The sequence below is a fragment of the Triticum urartu genome, chromosome 6A, assembly GCF_056163025.1.
Source record: "Triticum urartu cultivar PI428250 chromosome 6A, HENAU_Tu73, whole genome shotgun sequence".
Lineage (NCBI taxonomy): Eukaryota > Viridiplantae > Streptophyta > Magnoliopsida > Poales > Poaceae > Triticum > Triticum urartu.
In genome coordinates, this window is record NC_141878.1 from 600,334,272 (window position 1) to 600,361,225 (window position 26,954).

Genomic DNA, 26,954 nt, shown 5'->3' on the forward strand with positions numbered 1-26,954 from the left:
CTAACTTGCGACATATGCCTTCAATGCGATTATGTCTCTAAGTCGTGCCTCGGCACGTGGGAGCTATAGTCGCATCAACGGTGTTTCATCCTCTTTGCCAATTCCCCCTCCAGATGCCTTCCAATGGCTAGGGTTCTGCCTTCCATATGAGTTTTTGGTGTGCGAATGTGTATGTTTCCTGATCCATCACACAGTGTTAAAGTAGTCAGCCAGGGGGAGGTGGCGCCGCTTCATACGACCGCTCATACAAGAGTACTCGTATGCTTGGCCGTCTTGTGTTTTGGATGAGCCATGCAGGCTCTGAATGCCTCCAAATGTTTTATTCTTTTTATGGTAGGTGATAATCACATTGATTGACATGATACCACCATAATTTCCTATGATATCTTCCATATTAGTTCATTTGCTCCAAAATACATATCCTAGGGAAAACCCACAAAAATTAGTGTGCGAGCATGGTAAAGTTCCTCAAAGCCTACTGTGTAGGCTCAGAGTAACCATAAATAATACCATACATCTTGGAATCATCATCTGCTTATGCGCTGACCAAACCAGTGGAGTGTCATCAGTTTTATCATTGATTAAGGGTTGAGTTGGAAGAGGCTAAGTTTGATTAAGGGTGGAGGGTTTGGTTTGCGCGAGGAACGTTTTGGTTAAAACTGTCTTGGATGGTGATCTTCACCGAGGTGAAGTGCATGTGCTAGGGTGTTTAGGTTTTATTTTGATGTAGATTGTAGTTTGATTTATGTTGTGATCAATGGTGTGTTTACTGATATTTGTCATTACAGACATTTGTAAGAAAGTTTGTCATCAATAATAGTACTCTAGGCAGCTGCTCCAAGGGTTGATCTGTGGTACGGGTCAGGCCCTCCAAGAAGCGTTGGGGAAGGCTGGTGAACGTTTGTCACTTCTAGGAGGGCATGTGTCCAACCCAGTTTTGGAAGGTGAGTTTTGCACTTGAGATGGAGTTACGTATGATCCCCAATCCCTTTCTACAACTTCTTTGCTTTCTATGCAGGGAGGGTTATCTTCTCAGCTCATGGATAGAAAGGAAGACACTCCCCAAGTCCAAGATCCCAATGTTTCTCAGCAACTAATGGCGTGGGAGGTCACTGCTTGAAAGGATGCCACGACGAGAAGTCATCTGCCCTCGTATGTCCAGACATGTCGGCTGAGCATCACTCGCTCATATGAGGAGGGGGGTCAAGCACATGGTCTTTGCCTCTTAGGCCTGCAAAATGGAGTCAAGCCTGTCGACGAGAACCTTTTGGATGATCTACAAAGACTTTTGGAGAACCTTGAGAAGTTCCAACTTGGACCTTCTAGCTTCACAGGCGTCTCAGCACTACCACCTGTTGTAGCATGAAAGGTGAAGGTATATGAGCTTAATGGGAGACTCACCATTGACCAAGTGTGGCCTGGCTTCGTGGTCGTTCTCCAGGTGAAGATGGGGTACTTCCTCACCTTCAAGGTCTTGGCTAAGGATAATTTCAGGGTTATCGTGTTCGAACTTTTCGACGCGGAGGTCGTGGCTAAGTGCGGCCAACACAACAAGATTTTCATGATCCAAGAGTAGTTACCCATGTTGTCATTTATAGGTTTCTTGGCTTCTTGGCTGCAATTGGTCTTTGCGCCAGGGGCGGAACAGGTCATCTAGTTTAGTTAAATATCAGTCGAAGGAGCCCTAGTAGACCCTTTTTTAGCTAATTCTCTTAAATTTAAGACAATTATCCTCCCTCAAACTTCATTTTTTCATTTTTGATGTAAATTCTGTTGGTCCCCTTTGTCCTTCATAACCCTAGTCTAGTATCCTTTGTTCCATTCGTCCTTGCTTTTTTCCTTCTTATTCATATCGGTCCAATGCTAAAGAAATAGGTTACAGTGTAAATATTTCGGAACAATTCCTAAATATATTGACCAAGGATGTAAAGTGTACAATCGAACAAACTTATTGATATGAATTTCTAGAGTTATTTCTATCTTGGCTGTAAGTAAATATGAAACTGAGTATATTAGGTGTTTATACATGATTCGTGAAATTTTCCTCTTACTTATTTGTTATTTCAGGTCTTGTACTCTAGTATGTCCTATATCAGGATATTTATATTGTTAGACTAGTGGCCTAGAATATTGTACCGATATATTTAAATATTTGGAAGCCATAAAACATTAAGTGGTAGAACTTAGTTCATCACTAAATCTGATATCTTCAATTTGCTAAGATTTAGGAAAAAATGACCTGCTTAATAATAATAACCCATGCTAAAATTGTCATGGAAAGTATGTCTTTTAGCAAAAATGTATATGTCATTTCATCGTTTTGTACTTGTAATAATGACCCATACATAGGTATTTCTGATTTCTTTGAGAAATAACAAGAGAAATTTATACTAATAGATGAACCATAAGCAAATGACATGCAATTTCTCAAAGAATAAAGTTGCTTATAAAATTAAAAGAGTTCAGTATAAATAGCTAAATCCAATTATTAGTGAATGTGCGGTTGACTATAGATGTTACAAGTTTTACGGGTAATGGACTAAAGGAGTTATAAATATTTAAACCTAATTGTTAATAAATGCACTGCAGATGGATGTTAGCAGTTTCCTGGATAACCGTCTGATCGAGGAGCCGTGTTGATAGGGGAAATTATTGAGTGTGCATGCTGGCAGAAGATGGGATTGGAGGGGCCACCCGATAGTCATCTGCAACCGTGGCCAGACGGGCCACCGACCAGTCCTCCGTCACTGCCGGCGTTGTCGAGGCCTCCACGACCACCACGGTCGACCACCAAAATGGGAAGATGCTAAGCACTAATGGCAGCAACTGTAACTCCACTACGACTTAAGAGAATAGTTTTTTATTTGTGAGGGATGGAAGTAAAACTCGCATAAATATAAATTTTTGATAATAAAAAGTGTGTTTGTTTGTGATGGTGGGAAGCTATATAATAAATAGATCTAAGACTTGCAAGAATAACCTTTGCATAGATAATATTTACAGATAGACTCAAGGAGAATTCATCCTCGTCTCTAGTTTGTACAAGCCAGTGTTGCGACGGGAACCTAGATTGATGTTGCACATACCCACACCGTGGAGATAGTGATCGTAACTATGGTCGTGAAGGAAATATGCCCTAGATGCAATAATAAAGTTGTTATTTGTATTTCCTAATATCATGATAAATGTTTATTATTCATGCTAGAATTGTATTAACTGGAAACTTAGTATATGTGTGAATACATAGACAAACAGAGTGTCACTCGTTAATCAAAGATGGTTAAGTTTCCTAGCCATAGACATGAGTTGTCATTTGATGAATGGGATCACATCATTAGAGAATGATGTGATTGACTTGACCCATTCCGTTAGCTTAGCACTTGATCGTTTAGTATGTTGCTATTGCTTTCTTCATGACTTATACATGTTCCTATGACTACGAGATTATGCAACTTCCGAATACCGGAGGAACACTTTGTGTGCTATCAACCGTCACAACGTAACTGGGTGATTATAAAGATGCTCTACAGGTGTCTCCGATAGTGTTTGTTGCGTTGGCATAGATCGAGATTAGGATTTGTCACTCCGATTGTCGGAGAGGTATCTCCGGGCCCTCTCGATAATGCACATCACTATAAGCCTTGCAAGGAATGTGACTAATGAGTTAGTTACGGGATGACGCATTACAGAACGAGTAAAGAGATTTGCCGGTAACGAGATTGAACTAGATATTAAGATACTGACGATCGAATCTCGGGCAAGTAACATACCGATGACAAAGGGAACAACGTATGTTGTTATGCGGTTTGACCGATAAAGATCTTCGTAGAATATGTGAGAGCCAATATGAGCATCCAGGTTTCGCTATTGGTTATTGACCGGAGACGTGTCTCGGTCATGTCTACATAGTTCTCGAACCCGTAGGGTCCGCACGCTTAACGTTCGATGACGATCGGTATTATGAGTTTATGTGTTTTGATGTACCGAAGGTAGTTCGGAGTGCCGGGTGTGATCACAGACATGACGAGGAGTCTCAAAATGGTCGAGACATAAAGATTGATATATTGGACGGCTATATTCGGACACCGGAAGTGTTCAGGGTGATTTCAGATAAAACCGGAGTGCCGGAGGGCTACCGGAACCCCCCGGGGGAACTAGTGGGCCTAGATGGGCCTTAGTGGAGAGAGAGCGGGGTGGCCAGAGCAGGCCGCGCGCCCCCTCCCCCTTGAGTCCGAATTGGACTAGGAGGGGGGTGGCGCCCCCCCCCCCTTCCTTCCCCTCTCCCACTCCTTCCTTCCCCCTCCTAGTAGGACTAGGAAAAGAGGAATCCTACTCCTACTAGGAGGAGGATTCCTCCCCTCGTTGGCGCGCCCTAGGGCCGGCCGGCCTCCCCCCTTGCTCCTTTATATACGGGGGCAGGGGGCGCCCTAGAACACACAAGTTGACATTGTTTAGCCGTGTGCGGTGCCCCCCTCCACGGATTTCGACCTCGGTCATATCGTTGTAGTGCTTAGGCGAAGCACTGCATCGGTAACTTCATCAACACCGTCACCACGCCGTGGTGCTGACGGAACTCTCCCTCCACCTCAGCTCGATCAAGAGTTCGAGGGACGTCACCGAGCTGAACGTGTGCAGATCGCAGAGGTGTCGTACTTTCGGTACTAGGATCGGATGGATCGCGAAGACGTTCGACTACATCAACCGCATTACTTGACGCTTCCGCTTACGGTCTACGAGGGTACGTGGACAACACTCTCCCGCTCGTTGCTATGCATCACATAGATCTTGTGTGTGCGTTGGAATTTTCTTTGAAATTACTGCGTTCCCCAACAGGTCGAGAAGTCACAAAATTTGCCAGGAGGCGGCAACGATGATCTGAGTATGGATCATCAACCTGAAGAAGAAGGCGAAGGCAAGACGGGGAAACTCAACCCCACGTCGATGTTGAAAGTGTCGTGATGTGATCTTATTGATGACACCAAGAGCGCTGCCAAGGATGGGTCGCCTCACTATTCCGATCACCCTGTAGGAATGGGCGCACCACCACCAGTGCTAGGTGTGTGATGCCATGGTGTCATTGTCGTCAGCTGTGGGAAGGGGCAATCTTTTTGTTTGTTGTGTTGCTGGGCCACTCCACTCTCGAGTGGGTAGAGAGAGCTTTTTACAGGGAGGTTGTCAACAATACATAAGCGCGCAACCAAAAAAGAACATTCCGATTTGGCCAATAATGTATGCTAGGGTGATATTTTGATATTATTGGTTTTCCAATTGTTGTTTTCCTTGCGCCAGGCTCCTTTGTTTGTCATTTATCAACCAAAATCAAAGTATGAGAGGGAAGAGGTAAGAAAGAGAAGGGTGTGATCAAGCTCGTGTAGCAAGCCCATTATCACTCATGGTCTCGAGAGACATACTATGGGACAAAAGCCTATGAGCACCTACTGCATATTTATGGTTGTCAACTGAATTTCCTTTCCCTCGATTGTAGGTCAAGAGAGGAGAGAACGAGACATGAAAAAAAATCGTAAATAATTTGTTTGACAAGAAAATTAAATGGTCATATGCTAACATGTATACTACTATACGACATACGTAACCACCATTTTCATCCCCCCCCCCCCTCCCCCCGGCGCACTTGTTGTCTCGTGTCATTGTCCTACTAGCCCCATTTTTTCATTTGAGTTGGTGTCCTCTTGAAATTGTCCTCAATTATCCTCTCCATGCCTCCATATGATTCCATGCTTCTTCTCATGTCCTTCGTCCTAAATCCAGGAGCGTGTTAGCCTCCACATCGGTGTTTCCTATAAGCATAATGGGAGGTCATTACATGTGTTTTTTTGCGTGTGGGGAGGTCATTACATGTCGTGCAAACTTGTCGACCAGTCGAGGCTAGCTTGCAGGGCTCCCTCATCAACTTCTTCCCCTTGTTACTCGTCACATCATAGATCCATGCATTGGGCGCAGATAGATTAGTTTACCCACTGAATCTTCATATAAAATGTCCAATATGATGATTATTCATCATATGTGTTTATTGATATCTTGTTATTGCGAACTTCACCAAGAAAAAGTAACTATTAAGGAATTGTTTGTTTCCTAGCTACACATTGACGCATTTCGTCAACAGCCACACTCGTGTCGCCTCCAGGGGCGGCTCGGGTGAACCCTAGCGCCTCCGCCCCGACCCTCCCTGCCTGCTTCCCCGCCGCCGTCGGAGGAGACCGGTGAGCGAAGCTCGCCCAACGAACGGCGGAATATCCTCCTCTCTCCGCGAGGGGGTCTTTGGCCGAGACGCGACAGCGACCCTAGGCTTGGCGTGGAGGCGGAGTTGGCACGATTGGGCACCGGCCCGATGGGATTTTGGTGGTGGCTGCGCCACCACGGCTGCGGGGGCAGCGTTGGGCCGGCCATGGCGGCTGGCGGCACCGGATCTGGAGTTTCCCACCCCAGATCGGTTCTCCTCCGTCATCACGCGGACACCTGAGGTGGCGGCCCTGGGCTTTGTGGTGGTGGTCATCTCCTTCGTTGGAGGTGGTCGGCCTGAAGGCTGGGTGGTCGGATCTCGAGATCCGTCATCGAGTCCCCGTCGCGAGTCGGGGAGACATAGTTGTCGGTGGAGACCGAGCCGACGGCGTGCGATGACGGTGTTCTGCGTTGTTAATTACCTTGATGAAGGCATCACCGTGTAATTATTGTCGACCCACTCGTGCTGCTCTAGGAAAACCCTAGGATTTGGTCTTCTGGATCGGACAATGGTGGCACTGTGGTGTCATTTCTCTCTTAGGAGCATCGTTTATGGAATAGCGTTGGACGAAAGAGGCAGAAGGTGGAGCAGCTTCGTCTTGCACGGACCTTCGGTAGAGATGTCAAGTCATGCTTGGTGCACAGGTGCTACCCTGTGTCATGCCTGTTCGGCAGGCGCACCCGTTTTAGATATGGGGAAGTGAGAGCACTCCACAGTATCGAGTTTGTAGGTATGAGTGGTGGCTACGGGTGGCTTGATGTATGTTCTTATCAGACCTTTGTTGAATAATTAATAAAGATGGTTGTACGCATCGATTAATGTAGAAGCCGGGGTTTTAACCTTCTTTTTCAGAAACAAAAAAAGATTGACACGTTTCGTGTTAGGCTAGTTCTACTAAGTTAGGTGGGTGCTTATAATTTTTGTGTCAAGTAAATATCATACGTTTAGAAAAGTGTGATTGAATTCTCTTAGACAAGCCAAAATATGCTATAGATTTGAACACATAAGACTATACAAGTTTTGGTAAAATAATTATAGAACGAACTATGTCAAATTAAGTTAGCTTCCAGCCAAGCTCTTGCCCTGCGATCGATATATTTCAAGCTCGTCGATGGACAAACGATGCGACGACCCTCCCGTGCGACTGCGGCCGTACGTAAGATGGATAGAGTTAACCGCTTGGGATTCACTGACTTGGCGTGGCTAAGTCACAATGCAACAATGGCACTGACTTACCGCTCTGCAAGTCACCGGACTTGAGATTAACGACACAGATTCGATGCTACAAGATTAATGGAATAAATGCCACAGTGTTGCACAATACTTGTATACAGTAAAATGATCATCACCACCCGTTTTTTGATCCGGCGGTTCAAAATGACCAAGTCAGAGAACTGTAGCTGTGGCATACATAGAACATGACTAGCTTGCACGACTGCGAGTGATCCCGTGCAGCTAGTACATACTCCCTCCATTCCTAAATATATCTCTTTTTAGAGATCCAATACTGACAACATGCGAAGCAAAATAAATGAATATACACTCTAAAATGCATCTATAAATCCATATGTAATTTGTATTGAAATCTCTACAAAGACTTATATTTAGAAACAGAGGGAGTACATGATATGATACATCTCCATCCACTGGTATTAACTACCCATAGTTATCGCTCAGACAATCAACGTTAATTGTAGTTCTAGCTAGGGGGCGCAAAGCTATCATGTCGCCGCTAATTACAGTTCTAGGGGGCACGCAGCTATCATATCGCACGCACTGAATTGAAGTGACCGGCGCCCCGCAGCTTAGAGCAACCTTGCTTGGTAGGAGCTTTCAGTCCAGACTGTTTTCATGTTTCTATCTCTATCCCTCTCTCTTGAACTTGTACTCGGCAATTAATAATGCAGGTGCAGCTCCTTTTGGAAAATAATAATAATGCAGGTGACGGCTGTGTTGATCCAGCGTCGTTTCTTGACGTACTCACTCTCTGTTTCCGGTGCGTTTCTTGACGTATTCACAAGCGTGCATCGACCTCATGTGTTTAAACTTGATCCTCTGCAAATGATCGATGGGTTACCTTGAATTGATCGGATCATGTTCTCTCTATAAAAAGAAATCATCATCCTATGCTGCTGGTGGCTTTGGAAGCACCGGAACCGGGTGGTTTTCGTGGCGACCCCCCCTCTCACCTGTCTCAAATGCCTCTGCCGCGAGGACGTGGTTCTTTGGCGACATCATCCACCGTCTGTTGGTCAAAGTTTTCAAAATTTTCCTTGATAAAAAACTAATATGCATATATAGTAAATAAAAAACAATCATTCATGTAGTTAGAGTAACTCTAGCAGAGTTGCCATATTAACAATCTTCGTATCCATATGAAACACACTCTATATAGATTATGGAGGCCGTCGAGGCCAAGCGCAAAGTCAGAATCGCCATATTGACAGCCTCTATAATCACGGGACCCACTCGGCGGTGAGATATCAATACGTTTCTTTTCTCTATTTAATAAACGGGAGGTATATGACTTACATCAAGTGGCCTGCGTATTTTTTTTCCATTCCTTGAGACAGCCGTCAGTCTTATTTTAAGTTCGATCACATATATAGTGACATGTGTCCAGGGGCCGGACCAAGTATCATTCTGAGCCCTAACTTAGCAAATTCTGGCGTACTACCATTGTTTTACAATGAAGAAAGCTCAAACCGTACGCCAAGTGTACAATATATACCATAATTTATACTGCTGGCAATATGGCATGCGCTCAAAACCTTTTGCTTGCATATACATAGAAAATTAATTAATTATAAGGTGGAGGGAGAAAACTTGCATTGGTCTGCATGGCATGGCAAAGCTTGAAGTGTGTCCATCCTCGACGTTCACGTCACTCGCATATAGTTGGCCTACTTGCATGCAACGCAGTGGACTTAAACTGGATCAAGCCATGGTCTTATCCTCATCAACCCTGCCGGCGAGGCCTCCTACTCATCGTCGCAACCAGATCGAACCAGTCAGGAACGATAAACCGAAGAAGAAAACCGCAGGGATTATGGGAGGGGCCCGCTGGTCAGACTCATCACTCGATCACTTCTCCCTGCTTTAAAAAGGCCAAAGCAAACCTCCCTCCCAGCTGTTGGTGTTGGGCGCCATTTTCTTTTCCAGGAGCTTCTCTTCCCAGGCGACACACGCCTGCTCCTCCACCGTCTTCATTCCTCGTCGTCGTCGAGGGCCGGCAGCGTCGACTGGCAGTGACCACAGCAGGTTAGCTAAGTAACCACCTCAGCCTCTTTTTTCTTGTGGTTCAGCTCAGACCAGCATACTGACGACTTCCAACTGAAATGCTCCTAACACTTACAGTACTTCTCAAAAGAAGCACGAATTCTTTTCCAATTTTTGGATCTCGTATGCAGTTGACTTGTACATCATTACCATGTATGAATATGTACGGTTATAAGACTAGTTAAAAGTCGCGGCGCAACTTGCTAGCTTTCCTCTGCATTTGGACTATTGGGAAGGTGAGAACTGACAGGTTTTCATGAATGGACGCTGAGAAGAGGAAAAAAGGCGAGAAATTTAGTTGTGAGACGCGGCTGTGATCCATGCTCGTGATCCTTGCCTGCGGCCACTTTGCTTAGCTGTTGGACGTGGATGTGAGGCTCGTGAGCGACATAAATTGGGGTCTCCTTCCCTCTGTTTGTTAGTTGGCAACTTGGCGTCCAATTTGACCAAAAATCACCGCACCTTTAGTTATTTAGCACCCATGCTTCACATTCTCCTCTTCTTTCCTACCTCTCCCTCATGCAAGTTGCACCACCATTGTTCCTGCTGCAGCTTCAGCTCATACCAGGGAGCTCTGAGGTGGCACCTCTGCTCTGTTCTCTGTCCAGCAAAAACTTTCATCTCTCAATCAGTTCACGATCTCACTTCTGCAAATGTTTGCAGGAGATAGGTTTTGACAGATGGGGTGCTTCAGCTCCAAGCCGGATGACGCCAGCGTGCTGATCAGGAGGCGGCCCGCCAGCATCGGCGAGGTGGCCGTCTTCGTGCCGGGGCTGCGCGTCCCCGAGCCCCTGGAGCTGCCCCCGCCGCTCGCCGACAGCCTCCCCAGGCGGCTCACCGAGCGGCTGGCCGCGTCAAGGGACCGCATCGCCAACATGGCCGCCCGCGAGGCGCTCGCCGTCACCAAGCCCCGCAGGCGTGCCGCCACCCAGCATGGTTAGTCATCGTCCATGCTTAAAGTGTTACGCACTTCTTGATAGTGCTAGTGTTTGTCTGAATTTGGTTACTGACAGTCTGAATCTATAGCATGTAACATTCTGAAATTGGGAACTGGCAGTCTGAACCTTGCATTTGACGGTCTGAATCTTGTGCTTGCAGGGGCGTCAACGTCGGCTGATCTTGTGCAGGCCTTGGAAGAGTACCTGCCAGTTATTCTGGGGATGGCAAAAGATGGTAGTTCATCATTTTAACCTGTACACCTTGTGCTTGATCCATCTCTCTCTGAAGATTCAGACTTATTTTGCGTTCCCATCATTGTTACTCCACTCTTGGCAGGGAGCGAGCTCGAGGACAAGATACAGTTTGCATGGATGAACCAAGAAGATGATGCAGAGGTCTGCACTGCACAGATATAGCCAATCTTTGTCTTCTGCAAGGATGAAACCTGAAGATTATTAACCTGTCTCCATGTTTGCAGGAGACAGCACTGCCCAGCGCCTGGTACGAGGTGCTGTCGGTTCTGCACATGATGGCCATGCTCCGTTTATCACAAGCAAACTCCCTGCTACTGCCAAAGACGTCTCTTGAAGGATACCATGCCAAAGTATCTGAAGGTTAATTCCCACTGCGACTGAATCAAACAAGTACTAGTATATGTTTCAATCTTTCTGAATGTCTGTACCCTTGTACTTTCCACTTCCCAGAGAACAAACGGGCTTCTGTCGAGATATTCCTCAAGGCGGCCGGGCACCTGGAGTGCGCCATGCAGAATGTTCTTCCCAGGATGTCGCCCGAAAAGAGGTGGTGATCTTGCCGCTTGCCCTAGCCAGCCCGGCAGGATGAGCAATGCTCCAAGCTTCCATTTTTCTTCAGTTATTGTTCAGTAAGGACTGAGTACTGACTGCCATTTCGTGTAGGAAAGGTCTTCCGGTGGACCTGTCTGAAGGGGTCCTGAAAGCTACCTGCATGCAAGCACTCGGTCAGGTAACAACAACGTTTTTCTTTTTCATATTATTATCTGATAGTAACTAGAGAGAGAGTCAGAGAGAGATCACATGATTCATCATGCCTGGTGCAAGTAAGATAGCATGCAGTTGAGATGTCGGCTTCTCGGTTAGTTCATCGACCATGGTATCTATGTGTGTGCCAGGCAATTGATGTTCAACTTGGGTTGGCAATTGACAGTCCAAAGGCTACCCTGGCTGTCAAAAGGAGGCTGGCATGTGAGATGGTCAAGTGCTGGCAGCAGGTAGGCATCATCATTGATTCATTTCTACTGATTTCTGGTTATTTTGCATCTTCTATTCGGGTAATGATATTTGTATATATGCCAGAGTTCTGCTTATGTTTGAAAATGCCAGCTATATGTACTGTTCATCTTCGCATGAAGCATAATATAATTTCATAAACAAATAAAACATAGAAAAATATATAATCCCTCCTAGTTCTAAAATATGTACAATCATGATGGTTTCATCCGCAGGCACATGAAAGCATCGCGGACATACCTCTGCTCGACGGCTGGGGTGAAAAGCACAGGCTCTTTGTCAAGTGGAAGCACATGGAAGCAAAAGTACATATGCAGGCTTTTGCTCATATCTCTGAACTCTGAAATGATAAAATGACTGAATTTTGGTCACTAAGCAAAAAAGTAATTATATCATGCAGGCTGCGGCGTATTACTACCACGGGCTTATCCTCGACGAAGGCAACACCGAGAAGTCTCACCGGGCGGCCGTGGCGGCGCTGCAGTCCGCGGAGGAGTCCCTGAGGGAGAGCAGGGCCGTCTGCGAAGCCTTCCACACCGCATCCCCCTTTTCAAGGCAATCTACACATATTACCAAAAACAAAAATTTGCCATTAATTTACCTAGCAAGGTGAGATCGATGCTAGCTATCTGTATGTGTTTTTCATGTTGTTCTGAATTTTACTGCAGGAGCCCGACCCTATGGGGCTCGATGAAGTACCTCCACGACAAGATCCACAAGGACTCCAACTGCAAAGTCCGCATCAACAAGGACCTCTACAGCAATGTTGACAGGACACATGACATGGTGCCGGCTCTGCCGGATTTCGCGGTGGCCCTTCAGCCGGAGGAGTACCGGCTTCCTCGCACAGACGCTGCTTCTGCAAATGACTAGCTGCTAGCTGAAGCATGTCTGTATGCTGGTCCTTGATTCACTGGATCCTAATTAAGCAGCTTTATGTGTACCTTCCCGTCGATGGATGGACGATTAATTTGTGACTGAATCAGAAGATGAACTGAACCGCACACTCTGGAAATGCCAGTCACAGAAAGGAATAACATTCTTGAGCTAGTTTCATCAACCGAAATAGAATAATTGCCATGTGTTCTTCTGCAAGGATGTACCTGTCCACCTCCACATCTCTAACTAGTATCACAAACACCAGATCACTTGTAGAAAGGGCTACAAGGCACAATATTGCCGAAGATGCAGGACACAAGACCATCAAACGGGGAGTAGGAAAATGCCGCTGTAAATGTCACACCAACAATATGTATTCTCCACTGAAGCAGCATAGAAAAACCAGTAGTGAGGCGTCCAGTGTACCGTGACAAATAAGTTTCATGACTCCAGGATCCCACCGTGTCGCAGTTGCATCTTCTTTCCAGGAAATGCTGTAAGCCCCAACATTCTTTGCATCAGTGTTGACCGAAACCATACATCCAGATACCATTTTCTTGTAGAAACCGTGGTCCTTGAGCTGCACCATTGAACCACTTCGAAAAACGCCATGCGAGCCTGAATCTTGGCAGAGTTATGAAATCCGGCGAGCGACCGTTCTTTTTTTGGTACATGCACAAAATTCTGAACATAAAAGTGGCTGCAGATTCTCTGGGAACGTCTGTCAGTGCTTGCTGAACTACCGACTTGCTGCCGTCCCAAACAACTGAATCCATTAGCAGGTTGTGCTAATAAACCATGGCGTGTCCAGCAAATGGTTCTCCTCCTCTGTTTGTATGGTTCACCAGCAGATCAAAGGTGTCAACCTAACAACGTATCCAATCACTAGTATTTGCACACTGCGCCTGCGCCGACTGGATTATCAATTCTGCTATAAGAAACAGCTGGAACTCCGATGCCATTATTGTACTAGCAGGCTAGCAGGCTAGTAGGCAGTAGCATCCACGCATAGCTCTAGAAACAGGGAGAAATCTCCAACCGCGCTGGTGGCGGTGAGCACCTCGGAGATGTCCGCCTTGTCGGCAGGCACGCCCGGCGTCCCATCGAGCATGACAGTGGCCGAGTATTCGGATTCGCTCGGCGTCGCTTCCCAGGCGAACCCGGGCAGCCGCACGGCGGCGTCGGCGTGGCGGCATTTCGTCGAGCACGTGTCGGGTGTGTCGGCGCGGGAAGCTGGAGCACGTTCACAGAGCCTCCGGGTATGAGGAGAACGCCGGAGCAGCCACCCGCGGAAGCAGGACGTGGCTCCAGCATCAGCAAGAGTTGCAGAGCGCTGGCAACCACTCCTCCGGCGTCGAAACCCAGGCCAGCAGCTACGGCACGGCTGGTGCCCTGGCGTGCCACGGTCGCCTGCACCCCATGTGCCTCGCTGCCAAGGAACCTTGGCCTGCTGTGTCATGGCCGCGCCTCCCTCCGGCGGCGGCGAGGCCGTCGCATATGTTTCGTCGGAGGCGTAGGAGCTGGGCCGGGCTGGCGCTGAGAGGACCTGGGCCGGGCTTGCTTCGGGCCCACTCCACAACTGGATATCCACATCGACACGTGCACTCCCGACCGACGGAGACCGTCCCACTCCCACCCACCCCCTTTTCGTCGGGCCGCCGGCATAGAGTCCTCCGCCGCGCCGGATTCTAGCCCGCGGCGAGGGCTGGTTTGAAGTCACCCGCGAAACGTTGGCACGAGCAACCGCCTGAGATGCATGAGACAAGGGGGGTGGAGGTGAAGCCCCGGCACGTCCCCAACCACGTCCAGCCGCGGCCACTAGGGGTAAGAGCATCTACAACCGCAACTTGCAAGTGTGACCTTCTATGCGACCACTAACACGTTCGGGCGCCTCCGTGAACAGCGACCGGCCATCGCTCGTTTTTTGGTGTTCGCAAGTGTCTTCCTCAAATTTGGCCCCTCGGATCTATACTACCTATGAAACGTGATCAACATTTTACGTAGATAAAACTTGAACATAGCACTAGCAAACATAGAAACTTGAATAACAAATTTCCTACAATGATCGTCTAAAATTTCATACAATCGGACACAAAAATGTTTATTGTCACATAGATATTGATAACCCTAAGCGATAATAAACTAGTTAAATGGATTCCATGAGAAGGGCGTCAGACTTCACCGCTTCCTCATTGGCCATCACCATCACGCAATTCCGGTGCCCAGGCCAGCCGTCTGCACCCACATACCTCCCCTAGCAGCACACCACCTCCGGACAGCCACATTCTTCGGCATTTGGTAGACCGTTTTCCCCGCCACCGCACCCCAAACGTCGACGCCACCAAGCCACCACCCCCTGCGACGAGTACTCAAGCTCAACAACCTCGCTCTCCAGACACCGCCATGCTTGCCGATCGCCGACAGGCCTGCTACCTGGTCTTGAAGAGGCATGAGGCTCTTCACCAGCTGGCTTCTTCCACGACGCCTGCAAGCTGTTCTACGGTTAATTTGCTCGCAAGGTACAAATGGACTCCGGCAACGAGTACTTTTTCCACAATTTTTTTTGCTATTCAGATGATTCTTCATCCGATTATGAGGAGATTATGACTGTTGCTTTGGTCGTCCATGACCACCTTAGTAGGTAGCGACCGATCTTCAGGGGTCGATCCCGGGCACAGTCCATCGTTGGATCGCAACCGAGAGAGGGGCCATTGCCTACTCTAGCAGGACTACTTCGAGTCTCCCAACCCGCTCTTCATTGAGAGGGTGATGGCTAGACATCTATTCAGCCATATCTGGGAGGGGGTGATGGCGTACGGTAAGTATTTCGAGTGCAAGGAGGATGCTTGCATACGGAGTTCCCGGTGATCTCATTTATGAGTATGTCTGAACGAGCGAGTCCACGTGCCTAGACTCCATGTATAGGTTCTGCAAGGCTGTGATAGCAGTGCTTGGCCCGGAGTACTTGAGAGAGCCAACTGCCGCAGATACAACCTGATTGTTGGCATCAATGCCAGCAGGGGCTTTTTTGGGGATGCTTGGTAGTATAGATTATATGCACTAGGAGTGGAAGAACCACCCTTCTACTTGGCAGGGGCAGTATATATAGGGGCCATGTCAAAGCTTGCACTATCATACTTGAGGCCGTGGTTTCACAAGATCTCTGGATTTGGCACTCTTTCTTCGGCATGGCTGGATCTCACAACGATATCAACGTGCTTTAGTGCTCTCCGGTGTTTGCAAGGCTTACAGAAGGCAACTGCCCGGAGGTCAATGTTGAGATCAATGGCCAGCACTACAACAAAGAGATTTGCCCAAGAGTAAGAGAGTGCTAGGAAGGATGTGGAGCGTAACTTTGGTGTTCTTCAATATCGATGGTGCATCATACGGTATCCCATTAGAACTTGGAGCACCAGGAAGTTCGTGGGAGGTGATGACTGCTTGTGTGATTATGCACAATATGACCATAGAGGATAAGCGCCCGTAACGTAACTACGACCAAGGGTTTCAGTTTCAGGGTGAAAATGTTGTGCCTCAGCATGAAGGAGTGGCAATGTTTGCACAGTTTCACCGAATTTCATCATCAAATGCATGATTGGGAACCCACAGTCAACTGCAAGATGAGATTTAATTGAGCATATGTGGACTCACATTGACAACAAGTATAGATGTATCGGATATCTTTTCTTTCAAATCTATTTGAGACAATTTAATTTTTATTTGACCTGTAAACTACGAGATATTTATTTGGTTGTCAAACTATGAGATATTGCATTTTGTTTGAGTTCCAATGTTGCAAAAAGAGCCAAAAATAGCCGCAACACGGTTACGAGGACAAAAAATGCGTCTGCACATCGGGTGCATGGCGGAAGTAGACGGAAAAGGGGACGGACGAGCCGATCCAAACAAACGAAGAGTGAACAAAGCACATGTTCTCATTTGGGTCCCCGCGTTTGAAGTTGCTCTAACCAGCTGCCCCTTTCCCAGTTCCGCCCACGTCGCGACTTACTTTTTACCTGGATATAGCTCGACAGCAAAAGCAAAAGCACCACACGATCGCGCACGTACCATCTGCTGGAGTGAGAGTGAGAGCGAGATCACTGACTGATGAGTCTGACACGCGCGCACGTTGCGGTGAGATGCCGGACAAAGTACATGTGATGTGGGCGTGCATGGGCGAAGTACTGGCTACAGTAGCTAGCTAGCTAGCCTGCCTAGCAAGCATACATGGGAGGGACGGACGGGACCCTGCTCGGCCATTCCATTTGTAGCCTTCCTCATGTTTCCATCTACCGACTGCTACCCATCACCCGATCACCCTCTCCTGCCTCGCATCTGCAGTGCCTACCTTCTCTTCTTCTTCCTCCTCCATTATTAAAGCCCTCCTCGCCCTCTCCGCCTCTCCGATCACCTACTCGTCCGAGCCTCTCCAAGATGACGGTATGCCGTCAGCGCCTCCCTCCCTTGCTTCCTCGATCCCCCAGGATCTTTCTTTCTTCCTTCCTTCCTTTCTTTCTTTCTTTACTGGTTCAATGCTGGCTATAGCGATTCTAACTCCACGACCCTCTCCTCTTGTTCGCAATTCTCCATTTCATTTTGTCCGTGACGAGCGCTAATTTGTCGGTGACTTGTGTTTTTCATTGATGAAACATTTTCATCAACGTCAAGTTTTCTTCAGTTAATTCTCTTAATGCAAATAGCAATTCCGTTCATCAATCCCTCTTGTGCTCTTGGTTTTAACAGCTCCTTGGTTGGATGCACCGGAAGCTGCGAAGTAATAACGACGTGTTCAAAGAGTTCAACACCGCCGGAGGTACGCTCGCTGTACTATCGATCGATGCACTCGTTTACTCGCCGAAAGGGCTGCTTTTTGTATAATGATCTTTTGGTCATGCTCCCGGTCTAATAGATGGCAGTAGTATGACCGTTTGATCCACGTAAATCGTATCCACATGATTTTTAAGATACACCCAAGTTTTCCTTAGATATTGGAAGGACACCACTTTTGGCCTCTGCACTGCACCAAGGGTGCACATAACCAATTAATACATGTTAAAATATATTGCCCACCTTTCTTTATTAGTTTGAACTTTTGTATGAATTGGTTAGCGTACGAATTCAATGCTATGAGCCAAGTATATATACTGGTAGTACGACAGTCTGATCCATCATACTAAATACTCCCTCCGTCCTATAATGTAAGACATTTTTTGACACTACACTAGTGTCAAAAAGCATATTACATCATGAGACGGAGGGAGTAGTTTCTACGTGGTTTTGAAGATACATCCAAGTTTTTCTTAGATAGTGGAAGGACGATACTTTGAGGCTCTGCACTAGCCCAAGGGTGCACATAAACAATTACCACGGACCAAATATATACGGGTAGATATGAGACACAAGCGTCAACGACATTTTTAGCGGCTTCAAAAATTGAATTGGGATAGACATGCATAACTTGGAGAACCGAGCAATAGCCCAATGGTAAGGTTGCAGTCGCGCTTCCTTTCTGACCGGGGTTCGACTCCCGTCGAAAGTGAATTTTCGGTGTCTCACCCAGGTGGGCTTTATCTTAATATATTTTCGACAGAGCTCCTCCTCCATTGGATCTCAATACATGCATCATTTGATAGGATAATTGGTACGTGAAGGGTGGATCATTGCCGTTAGTGTACAAGTTGCACACCGCAGATTTGAACAGTATATATTATGGACCACCCAGGGAAATCTATGCACGTTGATTTGCCATCTTGCGCTTGGTCGCATTGGGCATGGCAAACCCGGCCTACACACATGCCACTCCTTTCCAGCTTGAGCACCCCTATCATTCCATAGATATAGATAGTACGGAGTGTTTCTTTATAGATAGATACTCCAACCAACACCAACGTTGTTCAGTCTATTTTTTTCTTCTCTTTCCAAATGCCCGTGTGTATTCCTGGATCACGAGGGCATATTCTCACAGAGATGATTGGCCCTACACACGACGACGTTGTCGACCATTATACAACTGGGGATTGGTGGCCTAGGAACCTGTTTGGCATCACTGTGAGCAACCAGTGTTGCTCTGTCTCATAGTTTGGCTAGCCAATTTTTCTTCTAGCTTTATCAAATAAATCATAAATTTTGTTTAGCAAAATTAAAGCAAGTTCAGTGTGCTCTTAGGACCATTGCTCCGTCATTTCTAACAATCAAAGGCGTCAAGCCTTTATACATGCATGTCCATTGGCGTCTCTATTTTGTTTTGAACGTGGAGTTACGAATGCCACATGATTAACAATTGAAATGGTCTATCTCACCAAAAGAAAAAAAAAAGTTGAAATGATTCAGCAAGTGCTTGGCTCTTAATGTGTTCACTGCAGGTGGGGCCTGCAACTGCATCGCTGGATTAGCCTCACCGGACGATGAGTACTACGGTGATGATGCTTTCGTCGCCAACAATCCTTCACCGCCGGTCAACGCCGACGACCTCTTCACCTTCGGCGGCAGTGGCCTCCTCACCATTGGCACGCTAGGCTTCGCCGCCGTTAACGTTCCTGGAGAACACGAGGGTGATGGAGATTATGACGTCGATGATGAAGACTGTGTCGACATTGACCTTGACAGCATCGATGGCACCATCGGGGAAGTTGACAATGGTGATGTTGAGGATGGTGCCGCTACACCTACCTTCACCTTCCCCCAGCTTGAGGCTACCACCACCGAGAAGGTGATGGTCACCGTCGAGGCGATCGCGGAGAAAGATGACGTCGCCACCACGGAGGACGACCTCATGTTGGTGAGCGCTGAGTTGGAGAAGTTCCTCGGGGGCAGCAACGTGCCGTCGGCGCGGGTGAGCTTCGCCATGGGGATCGATTGCCCATTGCAGGGCTTCCTACTTGGTTCCCCAGTGTGCAGCGACACTGAATCATGGCCAGAGAAGCCAAACGGCGGTGGACGTCGTGCCTCGCTTGGTGAGCTGTTCATGCGGACACGCTTCACGGAAGAGAAGGGGGCCCTAGTCGCCGTCCAAGAGAGCGAGGATGGTGGGGAGAGGGAGGAAGGGAAAGTAGGGAAAGGCGGAGACAGCGGTCACAAAAGGACGAAGAAGTGGAGGGTGAAGGATGAGAAAGGCGCTGGCGGTGACGGAGTGCCAGCCAGTGCAACGGCCAAGAGCAAGTTTCAAAAGGTACACTTCTTGTTCCTCGTTTCCTTTGGCACATCGTCTATAAATTCAACAAATTAATTGATCTTTGGCTGTAAATTACTCTACCTTTTGTTAATTCCTAAACATCAACATTATTGTTTGAGTTTCTCTCTTTGGGCTTTGACCATTGCATATGTGTTACGTTCTGTATGACTGGTCAATATGTTTTAACCATTTTTGCTATTTTTCAGTCCATTGAAATATTTCTGTGTCTCAACTAGATTTTTGGAAATACAATTTGGTTTAATGAGAATTGCAACTTGCACTTTGAACCGATCCTAAGACATAGGCAGACCATATTCTCACGTCACAATAATATCATCCCTACTTACTGTATCACTATACGTTGCACTAAATTTTCAAATTAAAAACACTAGTTAAATTATAGCTTAATTGAACATTTTAAGCAGTTACCCAGCTAGTTATCAAAATTGAAAAATAAACTGAGTTTATTTGGAATATTTATGTATTTATGAATCTAAAACATTGCCAATCCATGAAAATCAGGGACGAAAAGGAAGAAAAAAAACCATTAGACCTAATTATTTGATGGATCTTTCAGTAGAATTATCAGAAATGATTATGATCTTTTGTCCAATCAATCACCTCTGAGCATGTTACAGTTTCAAAAGAAAAAAAAATCATTGTCTGTTTTCTTTGGCAGTTTGCTTTAGGGTTCAGCATAGGTGTGTTGGAAATTGGTCCAACAGTACTTAACAATTCACTTATATATAGTTAATGAATTACCAAGCAAAAGATCAAAGCAGCACTGAAAGTCCTATTACTGATCAGAAGAGACCTTGCAATTAGATGATCTAGTGCTCCTCTATATCCCACTGCTTCAGTAATATCATTTCGTTTCAACCATCATTATCATAATTATTAGTTATGTTCCCATGGGAAACGTCCATTCCAATCTAGCTTCTAATCAATGCGTACCGCTGTCATGTGCCAACTAGGTATTGTCAACTTGTTGGTAAAAGTGGGCGCATTGAGTTGACATGGCAATTTGTTTGCAAACTCCTGTCTAATGCTATCTTTATGCATACCAACTTTCTTGATGGACCATTTCATTTGTCAGTTTATCCTTAGCCACTTAAGAAAGATGCCTGGCCTGATCCTTTGACATGATGCTTTAAATTGGAATATATGTTTTATTTTTCGAGGGAGAGTTCATTCAAAGGAAGAAGTGCTAATTTGCTCATGTGTGTTGCAGATCCTGAAAATCTTCCACAGGAAAGTCTACCCTGAAAGCACTATGCTGACCAAGAAGAACCGCAAGCGGGGTACCCCAGACAACGGCGGCGGTGGCGGTGCCACCGACGAGTCGGTGCCCTCACCGACTCCGAAGAAGACCGGGCCACGCAGGCTGAGCTTCGGCTGCTGCTGCACGAAGCGCTCCTTCAGCGCCTCCCTTGTTGACGACGTCGGTGAGGAGCTCAACGGCGACAAGAGTGGCCACTGGATCAAGACCGACGCAGACTGTGAGTGCAATTAATTAATATTGCCTTCTCTTTCTCTTTCTAGTGGATCAGTCAGTGTTAATAATAGTGCTTGTGCATGCCCATCATTCATTCTCGAAACCACCTAGCATGCATGCACAGTAACAACCTTTCCCATCACTGAAATGGACACTTGACAGTGAGATATTCCCTACTATTTTTGGAGAACGTTCAAGAATTAGCCAGCTATATCAATCTAGCATATGCACAGTAATCCCATCACTAAAATGGATAAAGACCGACGCAGACTGTGAGTGCAATTAATTAACAGTGTTTTTTTTCTAAATTATTAGTGCTGGTGCATGCCCATCATTCATTCTCGAAACAACCTAGCATATGCATGTATAGTAATTAATTGTTCTTTCCCATCACTCAAATGGACACTTGACAGCGAGATATTCCCTACTATTTTTGGAGAATGTTCAAGAATTAGCTAGCTAGCATGCATAGTAACCCCATCACTAAAATGGACACTTGACAGTGAGAGATATGTTCCTTACTATCATTTGGAGAATCTCCAACCAGATACCACTGTATGCGCTGTACTTACACTCGACCTGTACGTCTTTGTGACTTTGATGATGCAGACCTGGTACTGGAATTATAGATGGATGCAAGGAAGCAGGAAGAATCAACAACTGTTGGCCTGAACGTGATGATGAACGAATGGAGCATATATAGTGAGTATGTATCATATGTGTTTTCCAATCCTTATCCCCCTGAATGTGTTGTATGTGTCAAGAGCATAAAGAGGGAAAACGACTGTGAAATTATATCAATCAAGTGTGTGGTGATGTGTACATGTCCCTGTGGGCTTGTGACAGAGATCACCACGACGTGTACTAAGATTTGATTTGCCTCCTGTTGATGCGATTGGTGCTTTGAGAACTTAGCTGATGGCCTTGTGTGGGTGCAACAGTAGTAGGGCCTGCTCTTTCTTTGCTTCCTCTTGAATGAACTCTTATTCCCCCGCAAAAAAAAAAAGAATGAACTCTTATTAGTGGATTGCTTGCATTGCATGATTGGAGAGATTGCTTTCAGGCTGGTTGGTGCGTAGGCTATTCCAGGTCATCTCGTGCCGGCCTGGGCCTAGCTATCTAGCCGCCAATGACAAGTACGCACTCAAATCCAAACGATAGGAGCACACTTACTTGGCCGTGTTTTCTGATTGATCTCGTGAGTCGTGTGCTGCTGATCTACCCATCATGTAGCTGATGGCAAAGGTATATGTAGTGGAGGCAACGGGACATGTAGCTGATTTTAGGACCAGGCGTCCGGGCCTAACTAAGCATGAATGCCTGAAGGCCCTCTTTGTGATCAATTATCGGTTTTGCTATAACTCATCTAGCTGAGTTCTAGTTATGTCTCATTCACCTTTATAGCCATTGATGATATTATAAGATGCGTGTGTGCTGACATAGGTTGTAGTACTACTTTGTATATGTTTTTGTTTTTCAGATGACTGAGACCAAATTATATCTCATCTAGATGAGTTCTAGGCACTTCCATCAATTATTAGGGGGAATGAGGTTGAAGAGGACTAGATCTCTTGCAAGTCAAAATCCCCCTCAATCTCTCCAATTCCATCGGATTTGGTCTAACAGTTTGAAAACTCACTGGGTAGCAAAATATAGATCAGAGGTTCGGTCTAAATATACCCTTGATCCAACCTGCACCGTAGCCATCACTAGTGCTCTGCGTATGCACGCATGTTTAAATTACATAACTATAAGGATCCAATCTGAATCTATATATGTAGCAGTGTGCGATGTTGGCTTTTGATCGCTAGAACAAATCACCGGAGAGCTGATATACGTACGTGCAATGCTTGTACGCAAGCAAGCAGGCAGCCTGGTTAATTGATGGACAGTGCCTAAGCACATGCACACCTAGCCACGAACGTATGTAGTGAACTTGGCTTGACTAGCGACCACAGGATCGATCGATCTCTACGGGAACTCTCGACGTAACTTTGGCGAACGGAAATAACTGACCGGGACGAGACTTTGTTGATAGCTACAGGAGCGTGTCGCTCCTGGGCTTTTTTCTTTGTATTGCTTTTTCGTTTTTTTTTACAAGGTCTGGGGGTACACGCATATATATATGCTGAACATAGCCTAAGAGCAAACCTAGTCGGCTACTACCTGTATTTGGAGTACTACTCGGATGCTAATACAAGTACTACTCGGACTCTATTGCACCATCGTGTTTAGCTCTCACATGCGATACATGTATAAAAGGAATCCCAAAACCGACTAGCATAACATTGAACGACACAAGCCAAGATCGAACAAATAATCTCATAGATAGGAAACGGCAATTTTATCAAGGCTTATATATAACTCTGAGTCAAACGTTACTCTGTACGTACTACTAGTTCTCTGATCTATATGACCCAAATTAGGGTGAAGCTTGACCTTAATACCATGTATGCTAGGAATAAAGCTGAAGGTCTCCATGCTAGACTACACTTTATCGGCTAGCAATCCGGAGGGAGGACCCACATGCCAGTTAAAGAACGAGGACTGTCATAATTCCTGCTGATTTGATCCGCCGCATGGCATCCTCACTGCTTTCGCCTAGTGTAGGACATATATGCTCACCGTGGTCGTCCAACTTCACCAAGTATGTCACGTTGTCAGAGTAGATGCAGTTGCTTTGCACCTCGCTGCGCCTCACCGACGGCACATACACCGACTTGGACCACATTTTCGCCATGATCCTCTGTGAGTAGCACGTGGGAGTAGCTAGCATGAGCTATGCTATGGACATCACGTTATGTGGTCATCCAAGTTGATGACAACAGTACAACATGCTTGTGTTTTGGTCAGGATTGTTGTTACTACACAATCTACAGTCATACCGTTATATGATTTGCATGCATGCTTGAATCACATAAGAACTCAATCTGAATATAAAGTTAATCACGTTCAAAACACGTAAAGATATTAATCAACATAACTAAACCAAGAATGAATAATTCAAAAAAAATTGTATGTCACGAGACAATATACAAACCATGCTACACAAATTGCGCAACTATTTTAACAAGGCATATATATCTTATAATAAAATGCATATTTATATATTATTGGTATTTCCACAACATATATGTTCCAATTTATGTTAAATGTTGGCCTTAGACACCAGGGATAAAATAAAAAAGATGCCACCTCGGACCATTCTTTTTTTTTTAAAAAAGAAAGGGGGGGATCCCCTCGATTTCATTAACGAAACCAAATATCTATCATTACAGCCAAAACGCAGACCAACAGCTAGAACCAAACATCTCCCACATCACACATAATTTGTGTTTCCAGAACTTTCCACCTCAGACCATTCTTGATCGGCTAGATGTTTGGAGGGAGAACCCATATGCGACATGAAGCGTGATTAGCTACATAACAGGCAGCTGATTTGATACTCCACATGGCGTCGTCATATACATGGTCAACTTGGTCATCCAAGCAAGTTGAATTTGCGAGATCGTCGGTATAGATGCAGTTTCTCTGCACCCCGCCGCATCCAGCAGCCGCCGTGTACACGGTCTTGGACCACATCTCCCCTAAAAATAAGGCGTTGTCACCCAAGCTCGTTACCTCCTCCCACCTATGAGTGCACTCCGTCGTTAAAGTTGATTCGTTAGCAAGTTGAAACACAAAAATTCCTCACAACCATCGCCAGCTTGCCATGCAACTCAATGATGTAGTTTCGACACACGGCAAGGTCACTAAGCTTTTGGATCGGAAGCCGGTGAGGTTTGCAAGTGATTACCGGCCTGCCGTCTTTGTTCACACCTATTTCACACTTGACTAGGTCCTCAAAGAAGGTAAGGCCATAGAGTCATCCATTGTAGAATATGATGTCCTTAAGTCTCGGCCGATCAAGTTGTTTCACTGTCCACATGTTGTCCTTACAATCAACCGGGCAGATGGCGATGCCGCATTGGGGGATGATGGTGGCCAGCATACATCCACTTATGGTGGGGGATTCCGAGAAGATAACCTTTTGAACTATGTTGCTTGAGTCGCCCGACAAGACTGTCCTCATGTCCTCTGCAGGGAGTGGCACCTCAACACCGGAGAAGAGGTTCACGACCGCAAGCTGCATGTCGTGTCCCAGCGTGGCCACCCAGCCACCGTCGTAAGCTCCCACAAACCGCTTTCCAATCAGTTTGCTCGGGAGAGGGATGTGCAAGAACTGGTCATCCTCGGGACAGTATATGTTCTTCGTCTTGATGTCATTGACGCTGTTGTCGCACGATGAGGAGAAGAGAAGCCACGGTATAGTGGGCGGAGCCGTGTGCCGCGGCACGATTGCAGAGGCTCGCCACGACCTGCAAACGGCGGCAAAGCGGATGCGGTGGAGCAAGCCGGGGACTTTGACGTAGACCACATGGAGGAGATCACCGGGGAGATCGGACCAGTTGTGCGTTGACGTCATCAGTGGCGCGCTCTGTCGGATGCTAGCTAGATACACGGCGCCGCCACCGGCGGCCGTACGTTGATCCGCGCCGACGAATCGAGGATCTGTTTGATTGATTGAGTTCGGAGACCGTATTCCGTACGAACATACTAGGTGCAAGCGTACACGTGTACACGTGTGTTTTCCCCATGGTCTAGAAAATTCATTTAAGTCGTCTCCGTTGAGCTTCTTGTGTTGAGTTCCGACCGATATACTAGGAAGAGTACACGTTGGCTGTAATAAAAAGGAAAAACGAACAGGAAACTAGTTGTGTTTCCTCTGCCAAAAATTATGCTTAGATTGACCTTCTCGTCTTGTTGTCAATGGAGAGGAGCTATATATGAAGACCCAATCTATTCTTTTCTTTTACGGATCTATTCATGTTCATAAGCTCATAGCATGCATGCACCGGCTAGCTGCAACCCATGGTACTGGCTGTTGGGGTCCACCTAGATCTTGGTGGCCAGCTGCATGGCCGAGTGGCATGTCTAGGCGGAGTTCCTGGCTGAGTGCGCCGGCGTTTGGCGGCTATCGGTCCAGTGTGGTGGATCTGCTTTCTGGCTTTTGACTAGGTCATGGGGATTGGATTCGGGATTATGGCGGCCTCGCCACGGATTGTGGTCGCCATCAAAAGATATTGTGAGAGTTTCATATATGCAGATCTGGTGGTTCACTTTGGTGGCGAGAAGCAAATAATGGACGATGTCTTGATGCAGAGGGATTGTTGTGCAGTGGCGGCGGCCATATCGTTTGTAACTGCTGGGATTGTGGAAAAGTGACGGCGACAACACATGAATGACCTTGATGGTGGTGCTACTTGAGCACCCGGTCTTGAGCTCTGAGATGAAAACCTTGGTCTGGCCCGAGTTGGGTATACCTAACAATGACGATGTTTTGACGTCGTTACCTTGTTGAAGGCATTGTTCGGAATGTTTGGACTGATTCTTCAGGGTGAAAACCTAGATTCTAGCCTTGAGTGGCTGGATCCGGTGATGGTGACACATGAATGTCACTCTCTTCCTTAAGGCGTTGTTGTTGAAGAACCTTGTCGTCCGCGTGTTGTCATGAGATTATCGATGCAGATATGGTCATTATTATAGTTTGCCGATCGTGATGTGATCGCTTTGTTTTTTTTTCTTTTTTCCTCGCCTACGCATAGCTTTTGTCTTGTATGACTTTGCTATTTGCTGGCGCTT

The 26,954-nt window shown here is 46.4% G+C and overlaps 2 protein-coding genes and 1 pseudogene across 2 annotated transcripts; 2 read left to right on the forward strand and 1 right to left on the reverse strand.

Annotated features, from left to right (window-relative positions):
* Window positions 1-9,256: 9,256 nt before the first annotated feature.
* LOC125515608 (uncharacterized) lies at window positions 9,257-12,742 on the forward strand. The gene is made up of 11 exons (XM_087529254.1): window positions 9,257-9,502; window positions 10,184-10,456; window positions 10,619-10,693; window positions 10,796-10,854; window positions 10,938-11,073; window positions 11,164-11,260; window positions 11,377-11,443; window positions 11,610-11,708; window positions 11,943-12,032; window positions 12,128-12,282; window positions 12,396-12,742. Exons 2-11 carry the CDS (start codon window positions 10,201-10,203, stop codon window positions 12,598-12,600), a joined length of 1,239 nt encoding a protein of 412 aa, XP_087385380.1. The 5' UTR covers window positions 9,257-9,502; window positions 10,184-10,200; the 3' UTR covers window positions 12,601-12,742.
* A 4,157-nt stretch (window positions 12,743-16,899) lies between these two features.
* LOC125515610 (regulator of nonsense transcript protein) lies at window positions 16,900-22,193 on the forward strand. Its single transcript, XM_048681112.2, has 5 exons — window positions 16,900-17,046; window positions 17,350-17,419; window positions 18,969-19,774; window positions 21,009-21,276; window positions 21,882-22,193. Exons 1-5 carry the CDS (start codon window positions 17,041-17,043, stop codon window positions 21,899-21,901), a joined length of 1,170 nt encoding a protein of 389 aa, XP_048537069.2. The 5' UTR covers window positions 16,900-17,040; the 3' UTR covers window positions 21,902-22,193.
* A 2,451-nt stretch (window positions 22,194-24,644) lies between these two features.
* LOC147967096 (uncharacterized) lies at window positions 24,645-25,737 on the reverse strand (annotated as a pseudogene).
* Between the last annotated feature and the right edge of the window lie 1,217 nt (window positions 25,738-26,954).